Source organism: Euprymna scolopes, chromosome 18 (assembly GCF_053919585.1).
Source record: "Euprymna scolopes isolate OS-2025 chromosome 18, ASM5391958v1, whole genome shotgun sequence".
In the NCBI taxonomy this organism is placed as follows: Eukaryota; Metazoa; Mollusca; class Cephalopoda; order Sepiida; family Sepiolidae; genus Euprymna; species Euprymna scolopes.
The window spans coordinates 111,089,686-111,107,790 of record NC_136499.1 but is presented as its reverse complement, the minus strand read 5'-3'; the positions used below and the strand labels follow the sequence as shown (position 1 = coordinate 111,107,790).

The 18,105-nt window shown below is 34.4% G+C and overlaps 1 protein-coding gene across 2 annotated transcripts in view; it reads left to right on the top strand.

Moving 5' to 3' along the window:
- Nucleotides 1-12,273, top strand: part of LOC145297761 (pseudouridylate synthase RPUSD2-like) — a 58,334-nt gene extending 46,061 nt beyond the window's left edge. For both annotated transcript variants that reach the window (XM_080144004.1, XM_080144003.1), the window contains 5 exons: nucleotides 267-403; nucleotides 3,472-3,525; nucleotides 5,441-5,538; nucleotides 9,135-9,509; nucleotides 12,134-12,273. In XM_080144004.1, coding sequence (XP_080000130.1) covers nucleotides 267-403; nucleotides 3,472-3,525; nucleotides 5,441-5,538; nucleotides 9,135-9,509; nucleotides 12,134-12,202 — 733 coding nt within the window. In that variant the 3' untranslated portion in view covers nucleotides 12,203-12,273. The remainder of the gene's footprint in view (nucleotides 1-266; nucleotides 404-3,471; nucleotides 3,526-5,440; nucleotides 5,539-9,134; nucleotides 9,510-12,133) is intronic.
- Nucleotides 12,274-18,105: the final 5,832 nt, after the last annotated feature.

Sequence of the window (18,105 nt, the reverse complement as noted above, 5' to 3'; positions counted from 1 at the left end):
TCTTGCTCATTGAACATTGTGTCACTTTCAAACATGATAGAAGGCTCCTATTGCTCTTGGGATTTGTACACAACTGGCCAACTAGTAGATGGTCTGCAAAATTTCGTTATGGCATTTGGTGTGGTTTAAAAAAAAAAAAAAATGCAAATGTTAACTCACATTTGGTATAATAATAATAATTATCTATGTTTAAAACATTTGATAAAGATTTTCAAATTGTTTCTGCATTCTTTGTAATCCAAACCTTTTTTTTTTTTTTCTTCCAGTGATGAAATTGAAGTGGACCAACCCTTGGAATGCATCAACCATAAAATTTCCTTATGGCAAATCCGAGAATCTGGGAAACCAAGCAAGACATTATTTAAACGTCTAAGCTACAATGGCACAAGCAGTGTTGTTCAATGTTAGTAGAGTTCTTTTATCATATTATAGACTGCCTCACGAAGCTGGGATCGCCAGAAAATGTTAGCTAGAAAGTAGAAACATGAATAACAATAAAAAGACTGGTAGATCCCTTGAACTCTCAAATAAAATTTTATAGGGTTCGCCCTTTCCTTATTTTCAAAAGCAAGTTAGTTTTCACAGGAACATATTAACTGAAAATATTTTGACAAAAGATGGCTATGACAATTATTAGTTTGTTTTTTTTTTTAATGATTTTTGACAGGAGAGCATTGTTGACATTTATTGTGTACGTGTTTTAGGAAAGTCACATTATTAAAATCAAAATGGTGATCATTCTCCATAATGTGACAGAAAATACCATTAAGTGTATTATTATTTTTCACATCTCTTTTGTGTTCATATAATCTCTTAAGATCACGTGTTTCTCCTATGTATACTTTGCCGCAATCAAGACAGGGTATGGAGTATACTCCGTCTTTGATTTTAGTATTAGTGTTAGATACAGGTTTCTGGGTTAGATCTCTAATTGTCAGAGTTTTTCTTTTTTTTTTTTTTTTTTTTTGTGATATTTGGATCCGATTTTGTTTCGATTTTTGTAAATTGCACTGTTATTCTTGTTAGTGGGCAGGATTAATTTTCTGTTATGTATTTGGTTATTTTGAGGCTGTTATGATTCTGGTCATTTTGGGCTGTTATGATTCTGGTCATTTTGGGGCTGTTTTGATTGTGGTTATTTTGGGGCTGTTTTGATTGTGGTTATTTTGGGGCTGTTTTGATTGTGGTTATTTTGGGGCTGTTTTGATTGTGGTTATTTTGGGGCTGTTTTGATTGTGGTTATTTTGGGGCTGTTTTGATTGTTATTTTTGGGTTATTTTGATTGTGGTTATTTTGGGGCTGTTTTGATTCTGGTTACAGTAAATTTTTAGAGCTTTTCTTTTTGTGTTTAGTAAAAAAAAATATGGAGGGTATTGCAAATTTTTTAAGGTGCATTCCATGTGATCAAATTCTTCATTTATATATTCCTTGCTGCAAATTGTTAGGGTTCTGAGATAAAACCCAATTATAAAACCTCTTTTCAATTTTATCATTGTGATGTGAGTAAAAGTGTATATAATCATTTTAATTTGTTGTGATGAACCTTAAAACTTGGTTGGTTATTATTTATTGGATGTCTAGAAAAGATATGGAATTGTTTTTTTCTGTTTAAAGGTGTATTTTATGGTAGATTCAATTTTATTTAGTTTGTTAGTGATGTTCTCTATCTTGGATGATTTAACAAAACATACAAGAAATTAATATTTTAATCTCATATTATTTTCACAAAAACAAGACAACAAAAGTTTGATTGATAGCAACAAGTAGTGTATTTTGATTGTTCGTTACAAATGTTTCGCGACCATTCGGACAATTTCAAACCTTATATCACGATAAAAGATTTACCTACATTTCTTCCTACAAAGGTTTCCAAGAAAACGGAAAAACCTCTGAAGGAAGAAATGTAGGTAAATCTTTTATCGCATAGTTTTCCTTAAAAAGGAAATGGATTCCATATGGTTCATTAAAAAAGTGTTTTTTCCATACATCTGATGAGAGGCCGTTCTTGTGAATATTTTCAAACGATATAAGGTTTGAAATTGTCCGAATGGTCGCAAAACATTTGTAACGAACAATCAAAATACACTACTTGTTGCTATCAATCCAACTTTTGTTGTCTTGTTTTTTGTGAAAATAATATATGAATGCTTGATTACAAAAACTGGTACTTTTGAAGCTTATAAATTAAGTCACTTTATACAGACCTAAAATTTATTGGTATATGAACACTTACAGAATTCTCAATTATATAAACATAATAAAATTTGGAATATTATAAATAAGATATATATATATATATATATATATATATATATATATATAAAAGTGAACGTGTCTGTGTGTCTGTCTGTCTGTGTACATTTCCCTACGCAATAACTCTGTCAATTTTTAGTCTATAGACTCGAAATTTGAAATACCGGGTACTGAGATTTGGGAAAATCGATGTGACGGGTGTCAGCCAGAAATTTGGCTGTTAAGGGGTCAAATATATATATATATATATATATATATATATATATATATATATGAAATTATTTAAGAATCTAAATTTATATTTCTCTTATACTGTTTACCTCTCCATTTTAAGAACTCTACCAAACTCCTCCGACAATTTTGGGTCTAGACACTTGAAATTTTAGATATAGGTTCCTTGAACCTGGATCTAACTTAATAAAGTGATTTGAGCCCGAAACTATAAATTTTAAGGGGTCATAATAGGGGTCAAAGTTTTAAAAAATTAACCATTTTTTTGCACAGCATACACCTCCGATTAAGAGGTCAAAGTTCTACGATTTGACCTTTGAGAACTCTACCAAACTCCTCCTACAATTTGGAGTCTAAACACGTGAAATTTTATATATAAGTTCCGTGGACATGGATCTAACTTAATAACTGGATTTGAGCCCCAAACAATAAATGTTAAGGGGTCATAATAGGGGACAAAGTTAAAAAAAAAAAAAACGTTTTTTTTTGATCAGCATACAACTCCAAACACCCGGGCAACGCCGGGCACCCATGCTAGTATATATATATATATATATATATATATATATATATATATATGAAATTATTTAAGAATCTAAATTTATATTTCTCTTATACTGTTTACCTCTCCATTTTACTTTTTCTCTGATACTGTTGGCCAATCTGGTTAAAATTTTGTATAGACTTTTGTTACGAGGCACCAAACTAAGTATTATGGCGTCCATTACAATTAATGATTATTAAGGATTAATGCAAAAATGAGCAGAAATTTAACCATATTCAACCATCAATTTGACATCAAGTACTCATTCTAAGTCAACAGGTCATAACTTTTGACCATTTTTATTAGGCTAAAAAAGTTTAGTAAAAATAAGAGCAGCTTAAATTTCAGTGATTTTTCTAGAAACTAAATTGTTACTTTTATCCACCTTTTTGTATTAACTTTGTTTTTATTTTTTTATTTTTATTATAATTTTATAACTTTAGGTATTCCATTTACTGGACGGACTCATCAACTCCGTGTTCATTTGCAATATTTAGGTAAGAAAGATTTTTATTTTTTATTTATTTTTTTTTCTATATCTTTTGGGCATCTAGTAGAATTGAGCCAAAAATGAATGGCTACATTTAATGCTACTAAGATAAAGCCCCTTTCCTTTTATAGTTATAACAAACCAATGATTGCCATGGCTGGTAGTAGTATTACCAAATGTTGCAACATTCACAAGTAACATGAATTGGAATAGATGCATTGAAGATACTGCCAAGTCTGCTGCAGAGAAATCAAGTTCCTTCTACCAGACTAGAAAACTTCTCGTATATGCCAGTATTTTATATTTCTACAAATCACCATTTGCACAGAGTATTGTTTTCACATTTGGACTGGCACACCAACCACTAATCTTGCCATCTTAGACAGAATCCCAATAAGAACCTCTAACATAATAGATCCACATTTTCAATCAAGTTACAGTCTCTGCCTCATCACCACATTGTTGCATCAATGGTCTGATCCCCATCTGACATCAGTTGAAATGGATGGTGCTCATCTTGAGGAGGCTCCATGTTTTAACAAGCTTCTGGGCTTAATCTTTACTCCTGATCTGAAATGGAACACTTACATCAAATCCATTGCTAAGGTTGCTGGAAAAATTATAGGATCCTTCTATTGATCCAGTAGATATCTCACTGCTGATGCAATTCTCTATCTATATAAGAGTCAAGTATGTCCAAGGATGGAGTACTATTGCTACATCTGGGCAGGAGCTGCTAAAAACAGCCTATCCTGCCTTGACAGAGTACAAAATAGACTTCGTAGCTTAGTGGAGGATGTCCTTTTCTCTTCCCTGCTTTCTTTGTTTAATCGTTATTTCAATGGCAAGTGCTCGTCTTAGCTTCAATCTCTGGTCCCCTCTTGCCAATCTTTCACAAAAAACACCCGTCTGGTTGAAACCACTGTCAATAATTTTCCCCACTCTTTATCTGTGCCTAAATCAAAACGTAGATTCCATGAACAAAGCTTCTTTCTTAGAACTGGATGCTTGTGGAACTCTCTTCCATTTGCCTGCTTCCCAGCTGACTACAACTTGGTTATCTTCAAGTCCAACATAAACAAATTCTTGATGAATCGCCCTCCCCCCTTAAGTAATCCAATTTACCAAATTTCCATTACTAACGATTACTACAATATTATCCCATTGACTACTGTACGCTCTATTACCCTTATCCTCGAGTGGCCTCCAGGCCTTGATAAGTGGCGACTCCTATGTACAAAAAAAAAAAAAAAAATTATTTAAATTATTTGTTAAGAGTTGATATGGACAGTCAATGAACTTTTAAGGAACCAAAGTGGTTGGAGTCACCCAAGACTGAGCAACAACCAAAAGACACATTTTTTTCTGTAATTTTATTTCTGATTTCTGATAAATATTTTGATAACAAAACATCCAATATTTAAACAATGATTCAATATTTTTTTTAAATACTTTTTTCTTAATTCTGCAACACTATCTCTGCAGTATATCCACTCAATGTTTTGTTTTTTATATTTGTTTTCGATTTTCTATAGATTTTTGCTTTAATAAAAAAATTTGTAAATAAAACTTGACTTTTTTAAGTATTTTTATGAATAAAACTTTTGAATTTTGTTTTTCATTAAAAATGTGCTTTAAAATTAAACTACGTATGTTTTAGGCTATTAATAAAAGCTTTTCCTGAATAAACCACCTTTTAAATATATATATATATATATATATATATATATGTGTGTGTGTGTGTGTTGTGTTGTTTTTAATTCTGTGTTAAGACAAAAGGTGCTATTTTGGTTTTGAGGTGCCTCAAATGTATTTGATCCATATTATTGTAAAAAGAAACCTATATATATATATATATATATATTTGATTTTCATGATGAAAGCAATTAATTTGAATACATTATTTTATTTCCCTTCCACAGGTCATCCCATTCTGAATGATCCGCTTTATTTCAACGAAGCGTGGGGCCCAGAATCCGCAAAAGGAAAAATATTCAAATGCAAAATTGATGATAAAAAGGTAAACACTTTCATTTGATTGCGTAAAAAAAAATTATATTTTACTGCTTTTCCACCCCAAACATGGCACAGTGTCACTTGGTTGTAAGGGGCAAAATTTAGGCAGTTGAGCAGCAAAATGTCTGTTCACATTACACTTGAACTTGTGCATATCAGTACATTCAGGAAAGCAGGGACTCTAGAGAGAATCCCAAAGTCTAGCAGTTTGAGGAAAAAAACTATTTGAGTAGAAAACTTTCTGAGCATTTAGGGATCTCTACAGGAATGAAGGGATGGGATTTTTGCTGCTTGTCAGATTAGTCGTTTTATTTATGTTGAGGAGATACAAGGGCTTGGAGTATTTATGTGGAGGTGGTACAATGGCTTTGAGTATTTATGTTGAGGTGGTACAATGGCTTGGAGTATTTATGTGGAGGTGGTACAATGGCTTGGAGTTCATCGGAGCACATTCTATTAAAATACTTGTAAAATAGGTACAGGGGCAGGTTGGAGTTTGGAGTTGATGACTCTTTTTGGAACCCTGTCTAGGAGTAAGAGACTATTAGCAGATGCACCATCCCAAATGTGGCAACAATACTCTATTCATGGGCGAATAGTAATCTTATAAAGGTACAAGATGTTCTCTGGCATTAGTAACTTCCTAGCACAGTAGAGAAAGCCCACCTTTTAATAGCAGCCTTGGCAATACCCTTTATGTTCTCATTTTGAGTGTCATTTTCACATTTCAGTCAATGTAATCTCTGACCATATGACATGAAAACAGTATTTAGAAGCGATGCAACTCTCTGGAAACAGCTTGTGCAAGTCAAGCACGCTCACAGAAAGAAAATAAATGTCTAAGAACTGTGTATATGCGATCCCACGTAAAAGTGGAAAACTATATAAAGGTGAAACATGTTGTCCACTAGAAGTACAGTTAGAAGAATATCAAAAAGCTGTAATACGTGAAGAGATTGAAAAGTCGGGTACGGCTGATCACATCTGGAATGAAAAGGAAAACCATCTACTCTTATGAGATGAAGTAAAAATTATAGACAGAGAAAAATGGTGGAGAGTAAGATGCCTCAAAGAAGCAGCACATACGACTCAGTTACTAAGTAAACCTGGTATAGAATTTAACGTTAATTATAAATAATAGATATTATATATAGTAATAAGTAAACAATAATATATATATAGTTATATATGTGTCAATCGCTTTATTGCAGATCAGTAAAATATCAATATTTCACTGAATATATGTCACAAAAAAATAAAAATTGTATAATCAAATGACTGCTTTAAGGTTAGTTATTTCCCAAACTTTTAACCAAATTCATGCGATATTCACAAAGTTATGGCATTTTATTCTTTATTAAGGAATTTCCACAGTCCATATTGCAGGTCTCTTAAAATGTTGTATTAGGGCAAAAATACATGAAAACTTTACTTTTTATTATATTTTTCTGTCAAAGATTAATAAACAAAAGCACATCCTAGGTTCTAAGCCTCAAATAAATGAATAGTTTATCGCCATATCCACTATTTTTTTTTAAATAACTTTAAACAACGTTTTGTCCACAGAAGAAGCCAATTATTTGATCTGAAAAGGAGTTATAGTTCTGGCGACATCAACTACTTTCCTCCACAGGACATCCTTTGAAGTAAATTGCTCTCCTCCCTCATAAACACCTCTTTTTAATATTGACCAGAGATGTTAAGATCCGGAGAACACGCTGGCCAGCTCATAAGGGTTTCTTCAAAGAAGCTCATAGATTCAAGGAAGGCTGCAGTCGCCCTAACAGAATGGGATGGTGCATTGTCATGCATAAAAATCATCTGAAAGCGATTTGACAATGGTAGGTCATCTAGCCATGGTGACAAATGTTTATCCAAAAAGGCTGTGTATGCATTGCTGGTAAGTTTTACACTCTATGGAACTCGGAATGGTCCAACTAACCTATCCCCAATGATTCCTGCACAAAACATGATGCCTTCACCTCCTTGTTGGTGATGAACTCTAGTTGTAGTTCCATTCAAGTTCCAAACTTTGGCCCATACATCCAAACCGTCAATAGTAGCACTGATCTCATCTGTAAATAGGATGTTAGAAATCCATTTTTATGTAATTCTGTGCCCAAGCCATTCATTTTTCCATATGTTGTTTGCTCAATGGAGGCCTTGGAATAGTTTTGATGTTCCTTGCCATCTCATTCAACACATTACATCGGGTCTGCCTGGATCTTGGAGCGATTCCAGCTCTTTCAAAAATGGAAGTACTGGTGCTGTTTGGGTTTCAGTTGACTTCCCTATGAATTTTCCGAAAATCATGATGTAAAAGGTTTCTCCAGGTGCCCTTATCTTTTCTGGATTTGGTGTTGGGGTTGTTCACAAATGAAGCTAAAGTTCTTGGATCCCTTTCCAGCTCCATAACTAAATCTTTGAACAATCATTCTGTGGCAACAATCCTTTCCTTTTTTTTTTTTTTTTTCATTTTAAAAGACCTGCAATAAAGCGATGGACAGTATAAATTACTTGATAATAAATAAAATGTCATAACTTTGTGAATATCGCATGGATTTGAATGAAATTTTGGGAAATAACTAGCCTTGAAACAGTCATTTGATGATACAATTTTCATTTATTTGTGACGTATATTTAGTGAAATATTGATATTTTACTAATCTGCAATAAAGCGATTGACGCAGTTTATATACTAGACTATTCATAACCTGTTTAGTTGGTATGTGTTATATGAAATAGCTATGAAATAGTGAGTATACAGAATTAGTGTATAAATGTGCAAAAATTGAATGCACATGCGCACAAAAATAAACATGGCGACCAACAAAAACCATATGAAACCTTGGATAATAAAGGCCTTAACATCATTGCCCTTAGGTTAAATGAAAAATCTTTTATATAAGATTGATGTAATCCGTTGAAAAAAAAACTGGAAAAAAAAAGAAAAAGTTTGTTTTTTTTGTTTACATTAGAAAAACATGTTTGTCTTTTTTTTTTTTTTTTTTGAAAACAATTCCAACTTGCAATGTAAAATACAGATAAAATAATTGTAAATAAATAATTTTGGACACAAAAAAGGTTTTTTTTTTCTTTTTTTAAATCAAATTTTAGTTTTAATCATGCACAACTTGGGTAAAGAAAATATTTGAAAAAAAATATCTAGGTGCACCTGAACAATCCGCCCCCCCCTACAATTTTTTTTTTTTTTTCTCCTCTTTCTGCAGATTATTGGACATTAGGTTGTTTAAACATTTAGATTCAATTCAGCTTAAATTTGCGGTTTTTAAAAAAAATGACAAGTGTGGATTTTCTTTTTGGCGTCACTGTATGTTATAATCTCTGGTCCTTCTTTTAAAGATGTTCACAGCAAGAACTTGTCTTCTTCCACAATTGAAAAGAATGTTCCTTCTTTCATCCATGGCCTAGTGTCAGATGGAATTTCCATGTTCATAATTTTCTTTCAAGAACTTCTACCCTATCAGAACACATTAGCATGAGATTACTTCTCTACAGACATGGTAATTTTTAAAAAGATTGTCAGCAAGTGTACAAACATCTTGTATTAATACAATTTGTTTTTTTTTTTTATTGCAGATTGGAGATGCAGTTATGAAGAACCATAACATTGGGCTGTGGGTGAAAGGACCAAACCCTCGTTTCCAGTCTCGTCTGCAACAGGTGAAAGAAGAAGAGGCTGCGAGGGAAGCAGCTTCGGCTTCCAACAATTCGGTCAGTGAGTCTCACGAAGGAGAAACTAACTCCGCAAAAGATGAAGATGAATCTTGTGAAGTGAAAGAGCCACCATCGAAACGTTTCAAAGCCAATGATGCGGACACAGAAAAGGAATCACGTCCAGACTATGACCCCCAAAAGTGGATACCTGACGAGAATTGCATTCATTGCCAGACGGAATATATTGACCCTCGACCTAAAGATTTGATTATGTATTTGCACGCGCTCAGCTATAAAGTAAGTTTTTTTCATTTTTTAATTGTAACTATCATTGTCGGCTCCCACTTGTATCCAAGTATTGAATCCCGTCGTTTGTCACTAGTCTCCTATCTTTATGTTTGTGTATGATGTGGCTGTAAAATCCAAGTCTATGGTGGAAGAGTCGTGGACAGTGTTCACAAGGGAGGGTGGGACAGGGTTTTTCTCTTCGCTCTCTTCTTCTCCTTCTCCTCCTCCTCCTCCTCCTAGCCTCCTTATTCTCTCTCCTCTTCTCCTCAAAGTCCATGGTGTGCTGCATCTCTCCACGTCTTCCTGTCCCTGGCAGTTTCCTCCCACGAGGATGGGTCGATGTTTGTTAGAGCCAGGGTGTGCGTGAGTTGGTTTTTGTAACACATTTCTGGAGCTCCTCGTGGCCTTGTACCCTGGGCCAGTTCTCCATATAGCAACTGCCGCATATTCAACAACCATGCACTAATGACGTCCATCAAAATAATGAGACGTGGACGCTGTATAGAAGCGATATAAAATATCTGGAACAGTAAACTAAACTGAGGCAGATTTAGAAAATTCCCTGGGAGAGCCACACGACCAATATTGAAGTCCTACAATGAGCCTGGGTGACCTGTGTTGAGGCCATCATCATCCACCACCACCTCTGCTGGGTAGAACACGTCCACAGGTTGGATAATTGATATGCCGTAAAACAAAACAACCAACCAAAACTACTTCTGATGCACAGCTATGAGAGTCTCACACCATCAATATCTGCAACAGAGAGATGAATACTTTTCAGATCATGAATGCATGAGTTCAGTCATTATAGCAATGCAATTTGCAATCGTCTTTGGTCCATTCAGGTGGAATAAAAAAATAGGAAGCCTAACTTTTGGAACATTCCTCGTAGTTTATTTATAACTCCAAAATTATATAAATGAAAAAAATATATATATATAAAATATATAATCGAGATAAGACACTAATTAGAAATCAGATGAAAGATTCTGATAGATATTGCTTGAAGTAATACTTTCAGGGCGATCCTAGCCAAAAAGGAGAAGCTCAATATTTAAGCATATCTATCACTCACGGGATATATACAATGGAATGGTATATCTATTTAACATCTGATACACTGTGCCAACACCTAAAAAGATTTTGGAGTACATCCACCAAAACACACTCAACGCACCAACGAATACGACTGCCCCGTATACTTTTCGCAAAATTACTAAGGAGCAACCACGCTTTTTTGTTATATGGGACTATTGCCTTCTCCTCTGGACCAATACTCTGCCTACCTGGATTTATAACCCCGGAGGACATTGTACTCCTTCCGATAATGGACTGCCCAGGTTGTATCAAATTCCTTTTCCTATAATTATTTCCATATAATTATCATTCACCACTCAAAAAAACTATTTTCAATATTTGTGCTGAAAAGCAAAATAAGTGTCTATTCACAGATGAACATTTTGCTAACCGCATTTCATTTCCTCTGATGATATGAGCCTTTATTGAAAATCCATGGATTAAGGAAATCAACATAACCCCTTCTATATATTTTTTTTGTCAAAGAATAAATTTTTAATTCCAATATATGTGTCTATATGTTGTTTTTTCGGAATTTAAATACAACCACTTAACTTATATATATATATATATAAGTTATCGCCCAAAGTGACTATTCTAGAAAAGAAGCCAATGTTTTTATTTTAATTTTTGTTTCATTTTTAGTGTTGTCTTGTGAAGTTAGTTAAAATTGTAATACTTGTACATCATAATATGATGTAAAAAAATACATTTTAAGTAAAAATATTACGTACTTACTTGTAATGTCAAAATTTGTTACATCACCAAAAATTATGAAAAATGATTGAGTAGAATAAATAATTACAAGAAAAAATAAAATAATGCAGTTTTATTGGTTCCTTTGATGCTTCTACACTATTTGGACGAAATTTCATAAGTCATAAAACTGAATTTCACATGAAAACAAACGTATTCCTCATATTTTCAAGATGATTATATCCAAAAATTACGAAAATCGATAGGGTAGGAAATTATCTATTAAAGAAAAAAAGAATAGAATTTGATGAAAACGATCGTAAAACACAGGAGAGTTCGAAAGGGGGATAATTTTCTGTTTTGAGTTAAACAAGATGGCGGCAATTTTCACCTGCTAACACGATTAAAGTTGTTTCGTTTAATAATTCAGTAAGATTCAGGTAATTTCAACTGCATAATTTTGAAGCTGCCATTGTGGCTTATTAGAATTGACAAAAAAAAACAATTTCTTTTTTATCTGAAAACTGCATTTATTGACTACAAAATCTCGTCCAATTCTGTAGAAGTGCCATTCCTTCTATTGCAGCTAATTCTGTATGATAAACTGACTTATCTCCCTTGTTTTCAGTTAACTTCCATGATTTCAAATTAGAAAATTGTGTAAGATCTTCTATTCTGTTCATTTTTCATAATTTAAATTTTTGTTTACTAATTTTGACATTACAGGTAAGTACGTAATAGTGCTTTTTACCAGAATGCATTTTTTTTTTATTATTCAATTATAATGCATAAGCAGCAAAATTTTAAATTTAAATGATTTCTTTTTAAAGCTTTCTTTTTTTTTTTTTTTGTTATAGGGTCCTGATTGGGAGTATCGAACAAGTTTACCTGACTGGGCTCAACCAGACTGGCAAGAAAATCTTTGAAACCCTTTTCTTGGGTAGTTAGTATTTTCTGTTGTCAGTGTCACATTAAAATATATTTTAACATTTCAAAATCGTATTTCCATCTTCCTTTTATTTTTACTATTCTTTTTAATCATGTTTATAATTAGGGCTATGACAACAGCCTATTCTTTTCATTGTTTTGACTCTCGAGTATATATCCGACACAGTTAATCAACCGAGAACCACATCACTCTATATAAAAGCATATAAAATATCAATGGATACACACTTGAGAGTTAAAACAATGAAAAGAATATGCTGTTGTCATAGCCCTAGTTATAATAACCAGGTATAGAAAATTTGGTGCTTTTATATTTAAATAACAAAAAAAATATTGAATTTCAAGTAAAGCAAATGGTGTCTACATAATTGTCATGTCGCAAATAGGAACATATCCCAAAATTATGAAAAACGATAGAAAATTAGTTATTTGTGAAAAACACTTCCAATAAAGGTAAAACTATTTTGATAAGTTTACACGCTGAGGCAGACATATTGCATCACATGATATTAGCAAAGGGGAAGTAACTCCGTTGAAACATTATGTATAGCAGACAGTTTATTCAGAAAACAAAACTAAACATAACATATAGACATAATTTGTGAATTAAAAAAAACAAACACTTTTTTAACTGATTGAATTTTTAATTTCTTTTTATAAAAAGTAACTGATTGAATTTTGGTATTAGATTTCCGAGAAATTGAAAACTTAATTGCTTCCCTTGTTAACTCTCTAATTTGAATGAGAAGATTTTGAAACCAAATTGCCAGATTTTACAAATGTCTTTTTTTCATGATTAATTAATTTTCTACCTTATCGTTTTCCAAAATTTTTGGATATGTTACTACTTGCGACATGACAATTATATAGGTGAAATGGCACCTATGTAATTTTAGTTAAAATTCAATATTTCTTTTTTGCTTAAAATTCAATATTTTTTCATTATTATAAAATGGTTGGAAACACCGAAAAGCATTTCGAATTGAATTTATTAAAAAAGAAAGAAAATACAGAAAAATCTTTCTGATGTAAGCATTCGTCACAGAATAACGATGTCATATTCCAAAAATCACGTAAATTGATGATGTATTTTTTTTTTTTTTTACGTGAGTTACCACGTATATATTTATTTAATTGGAATTTATTATTGAGATGAGTATTATTTATTAATTTTATTTATTACAGATTATTATCCTCATCTTTATTAGTTGTTGTTTTATGACGTTTCGGCCAACTGTTCCTCTGTCTTCATCCAAAACGACAATAATCAACTATTATTGCTGAGAATGCAGTTAGGAGATTCGGAGTTTCTATCCTGTCACGGCCAGAGGAATAGTTGGCCGAAACATCATGAAACAACAACTAAAAGATAAGAATAATAGTCCGCAATAAATAAATGGGTTACCATTTATCAAGGCCACTCAGTTTAATGAGTGCACACCTGGAAAACAGCATATTAATAGTTAGTGGTGAAAATGGATTATTTAGGCTCAGCAAGAACTTGTTTACTTTGGACTTGAAGATGACCATATTTTAGTCAGCTGGAAAGCATGTAGTTCTAGGAAAGAAGCTTTGTTTATGGAATTTGCATTTAGATTTAGGTGCAGATAAAGAGTGAAGGGAAACTCTTGATCGTCGTTATAGCTACAAAATTAAAGATTTATGATTTTTAGCGATTTTTTTTTTTTTTTTAATACTAAATGTATCCATTATAAGACTGATTTTGATCTTGGTGGTTCAAAGATATTTTAAAATCTTGAAGCATAAAAACTGTTTCCAAAATAACTGGATTCGGCATTAAATAACCTGAAAAGAGTTGATATGCCATAAAACAAAACAACCAAACCAAACTATTATTATCTGTATGTATTATAAAAGTGACGTTGTCTGCCCGTGAAGAACGGTCTCTACCAAACTACTGTCAATTTTTTGGGTCTACAGACTTGAGGGATTCACACAAATATTTATACGTTCAACTGCCCTAAAGAAAACAACACTAAAGATTTATTTTAAAACTTTTATTAAAAAAAATCAGTTCCAGTAACTTGATTATGTAGTAGAGCTGCCATCTATTCAATGTAGCCGCCTTCAGCCTCAATCATCGCCTTGATAAGGGTTCTGAACTGGGAGCATACTTTTTCCACAAACGCTGCTAAGAGCTTGGCGAATACTTGGCAGATGCCGACAATCAGGCTGGCTTTGGTGTTGTGGGAGGACATGTTGGTGATATTCTCAACGTATGACCAAACGGGTTCAGGTTGGGGGAGGAGCGAGACCAGTGAGAGAAGGGTACACAGTCGTAGCACTCCTTCTGAAGCCAGGCCTGGGTCTCTTTGGACTTGTGGGCTGGCACCAAGTACTGCTGCCACACCAGGGTCTGTCAGCATCCACCTGATTGCACCAGAGGATCATCACACACTTCAACACGCCGAGGTACACTTTAGTGTTGATTTTTGAAGCCGACTTTGAAAATGTGAGGTGGCATGATGTGGCCCTCACTTGAAACCACACCAAAGACCAAAACTGTGGCTGGAAACTTTGTTTTCATCACCCTGGGCATGTCTCTGTTATTCATGGCAATCCAGCGATGGTTTTGGCTGTTGCGCACCTGGTCCTGGCAGAAGTTCTTTTCGTCTGACAAGAACCAAAGCATGTTTGGCTTCTTGGGATGATTGAGTAACCTGACGGACTTAGCCTAAGGTTCTTTTTCTTCTCAGTCAAGATCTGGCTTGTCTGGCGCCTGTAGGACCAACACTTCAAGTCCTTTTTCACACATGCATTCACAGTTGCGTGTGAGATGCTTACATCTTTAGCAATCTGCTGAATAGGCCGCTGAGGAGTTTCATCAATGATTGCTTGGACCTTTTCAATGAACCCCATTGGCAGTGTCTTTGGCCTTGGGCTTTCACTTCACCACCTCCAAAGGGTCAGCTGATACAATGCATTGAGTTGTGCCCTCAAGTGTTGAACCATTTGGATTTGCATTTTGAGGGTGTTGGCAATGGTCCTGTTGTCATAACTTGGATCAGTCGAGAGCATGAATTGTACAGCAGCGCATCTCTGATCTTGCTTGTTGAACATCGTGTCACTTTTAGACATGAAAGAAGGCTCCTATTACTTTTGGGATTTGGACACAACTGGTTGACTAATAGATGGTCTGCAACAAAAAAGAAAACCGGTTACATCAAATGGAAATGGAATCATGTCATCTTTTCTAGGGCAACAATTTTATCTTTCTACCCTGTAGTGAATACTGCTGGAGAGTTACATGTTTTGGTTTTGATTTTAGCTGATGGCATTCAAGTCATGTACTTACTTTTTTTAAACTTTTCAAATCATTACTTTTTATCGAGTTGATTGGCCAAATAAAGAATTTCATGGATAAAGGCAGTCATGTGCCTATAGAGTGCACAGTTTGATGTCAGTGTGAGAACTGTACACAGACTTATTTACAGAAGATTTTTTTAAAAATTTTTTATTTTTTTTACTCATGTCCACCCTAACAAGGAATATCGCCACTTTGACGTAAGGGGCTACTATTTGGGACCGTGCCTAGGAAAGATTAACAAGATGTTTGTTTACATTACATTTAAACTTCTGCATATCAGTACAGCCAGGGAAGCAGATAGCAGGAAGGGAATTTCAAACTCTAGCTGTTCTAGGGAAGAAACTATTAGAATAGAAAGCTTTCTGACATTTAGGGTAATCAACAGTGAAGGGGTGAGATTTTGTTGTTAAGCAGGTTTGTCAGGGATATGTACGTTAAGGGGGCAGAAGTGCAACAAGTTCATCAGAGCATATTCCATTAAAATATTTGTAAAACAAGTACAGAGATGCAACATTGTGGCGATGGGACAGGGGTTGGATCTTAGTTCACAAAATGGGAACTATTAGATTGGAGGGAGAGGCTAATGGTAGATTCACCAGTTCAGATGTGGCAACAAATACTCCATGCGTGGGCGAATGGTGGCCTTGTAGAAGTTCAGGATAATCTCAGGTGTGAGTAGCCTTCTAGCTTGATAAAGGGAACCCACCTTCTTCGCAGCAGCTTTCACAATTTCCTTAATGTATTTGTTCCAGTTCATGTTGTCTGCAAATGTTAGGCCGAGGAGTTTGAAGGAAGAATTCTCAGGTAGGGTATGATTTGACATGGATATAGGCGGCTGGAGAGGCGTCTTGTAATTGATAAAGGAGAGCAGCTTAGTTTTAGTAGCATTAAATGTTACCATCCATTTGTGGCCCCATTCCACGATAGTCTGGAGGTCATTTTCTAACGATTCTGCTATTGTCTTAGATTTATGTACATCCATTCTTCCCTCATGCATATTATAGAACGTTGTATCATCAGTAAATATACCTACTTGGACACAATATTGTCAGGGAGGTCGTTTATGAATATCAGGAATAATAGTGGTCGTAGGATCGAACCCTGAAGCACTCCAGCATGAATGTTATGCTGCTTGGATGTACGTCCATCAATGACAAGCTGAATGGTCGGATTGTCTAAGAAAGGTTTAATTATATTTAGTATACATCCAGTTATACCATAGGATTTAATTTTCATTAGCAGCTGTTTGTGCCAGACTTTGTCAAAGGCCTTTTTCTTTCTTTTTTTATTTTCTGTATAGGAATCACCACTTATCAAGGCCCGAGGGCTACTCGAGGATAAGGGTTAATGAGTATACATTAGTCAATGTGATTATAGCGTAGTAAACATAAGTAGTGGAAATTTTGTAAATTGGATTACTTAGGAGGACGGTTCATCAAGAACTTGTTTACGTTGGACTTGAAGACAATCAGATTGTAGTTAGCTGGAAAGCAGGCAAACGGAAGAGAGTTCCACAGGCGTGCAGTTCTAAGAAAGAAGCTTTGTTCATGGAATCTACATTTAGGTTTAGGCACAGATAAAGAGTGTGGGAAATTATTAATAATGGTTTTGGCTAGACAAGTGTTTTTCTTGAAAGTTTGGCGAGGGGGGACCAGAGATTGGAGCTCAGACAAGCACTTTCCATGAAAATAACAATAAAGCAGAGACAGGCTCACAACGTCTCTTCTGTGGGAAAGAGGTTGCAGGGAAGAGAAAAGGGCATCCCCCAGTAAGCTATGAAGTCTATTTTGAATTCTATCAAGGCAGGATAAACTGCTTCTAACAGCTCCTGCCCAGATGGGGCAATAGTGCTCCATTGTTGACCGTACCTATTTGAAGATGTATAGAATTTGAAGCACAAAAACTTTTACCAAAATGACCAGATTCAGCATTAAATAACCTACAAAAGGGTTGATGTACTATAAAACAAAACAGCCAAACCAAACATCTCTATATATAAAAGGCAAAATGGCCACGCACATTTTTGTATTTGTCCCAGAAAGGCTTTTTCGCGGTGGTTCTCGGTGGGGTTACTCTATTTTAGAACTTTTTATATACTCCCTAGATTGTAATATGTACGATTTGTGAACAGAGATCGTCTCTATCTTTTATTTGAGCAACTTTTTACAAAATTCACGCAATTCCGTCCTGTCGCGTGTTTGTTCAGCTTTTTCGTTCCAGGAACGTCCAGAAAGCAATTAGCTTGGATCACTATGGGGGGAAACCCCGCATATCAGGCAATTGCTATTCATTTGGACACCCCCTTTTAGTTGGGAGCTGGTTTTCTCCAATGTTGTGAGGAAACAAATATGTCTGGTAGAAAGCTGAAATCTTAACTGGCCTACAGCTAAACTTAAGTGCGTGATTTCATTTCTGTGCCTACGTGAAATCATTAACTTTCACTTTCTGCGTGTCAACTTTTTGATCAGTAAATTAGAACGCTTTTCACTTCCTGTCGCGTCATAGTGCAGCGGTAAATCTCATGTTTTCTTTCACTTTCTTTTCGGCCTTCAC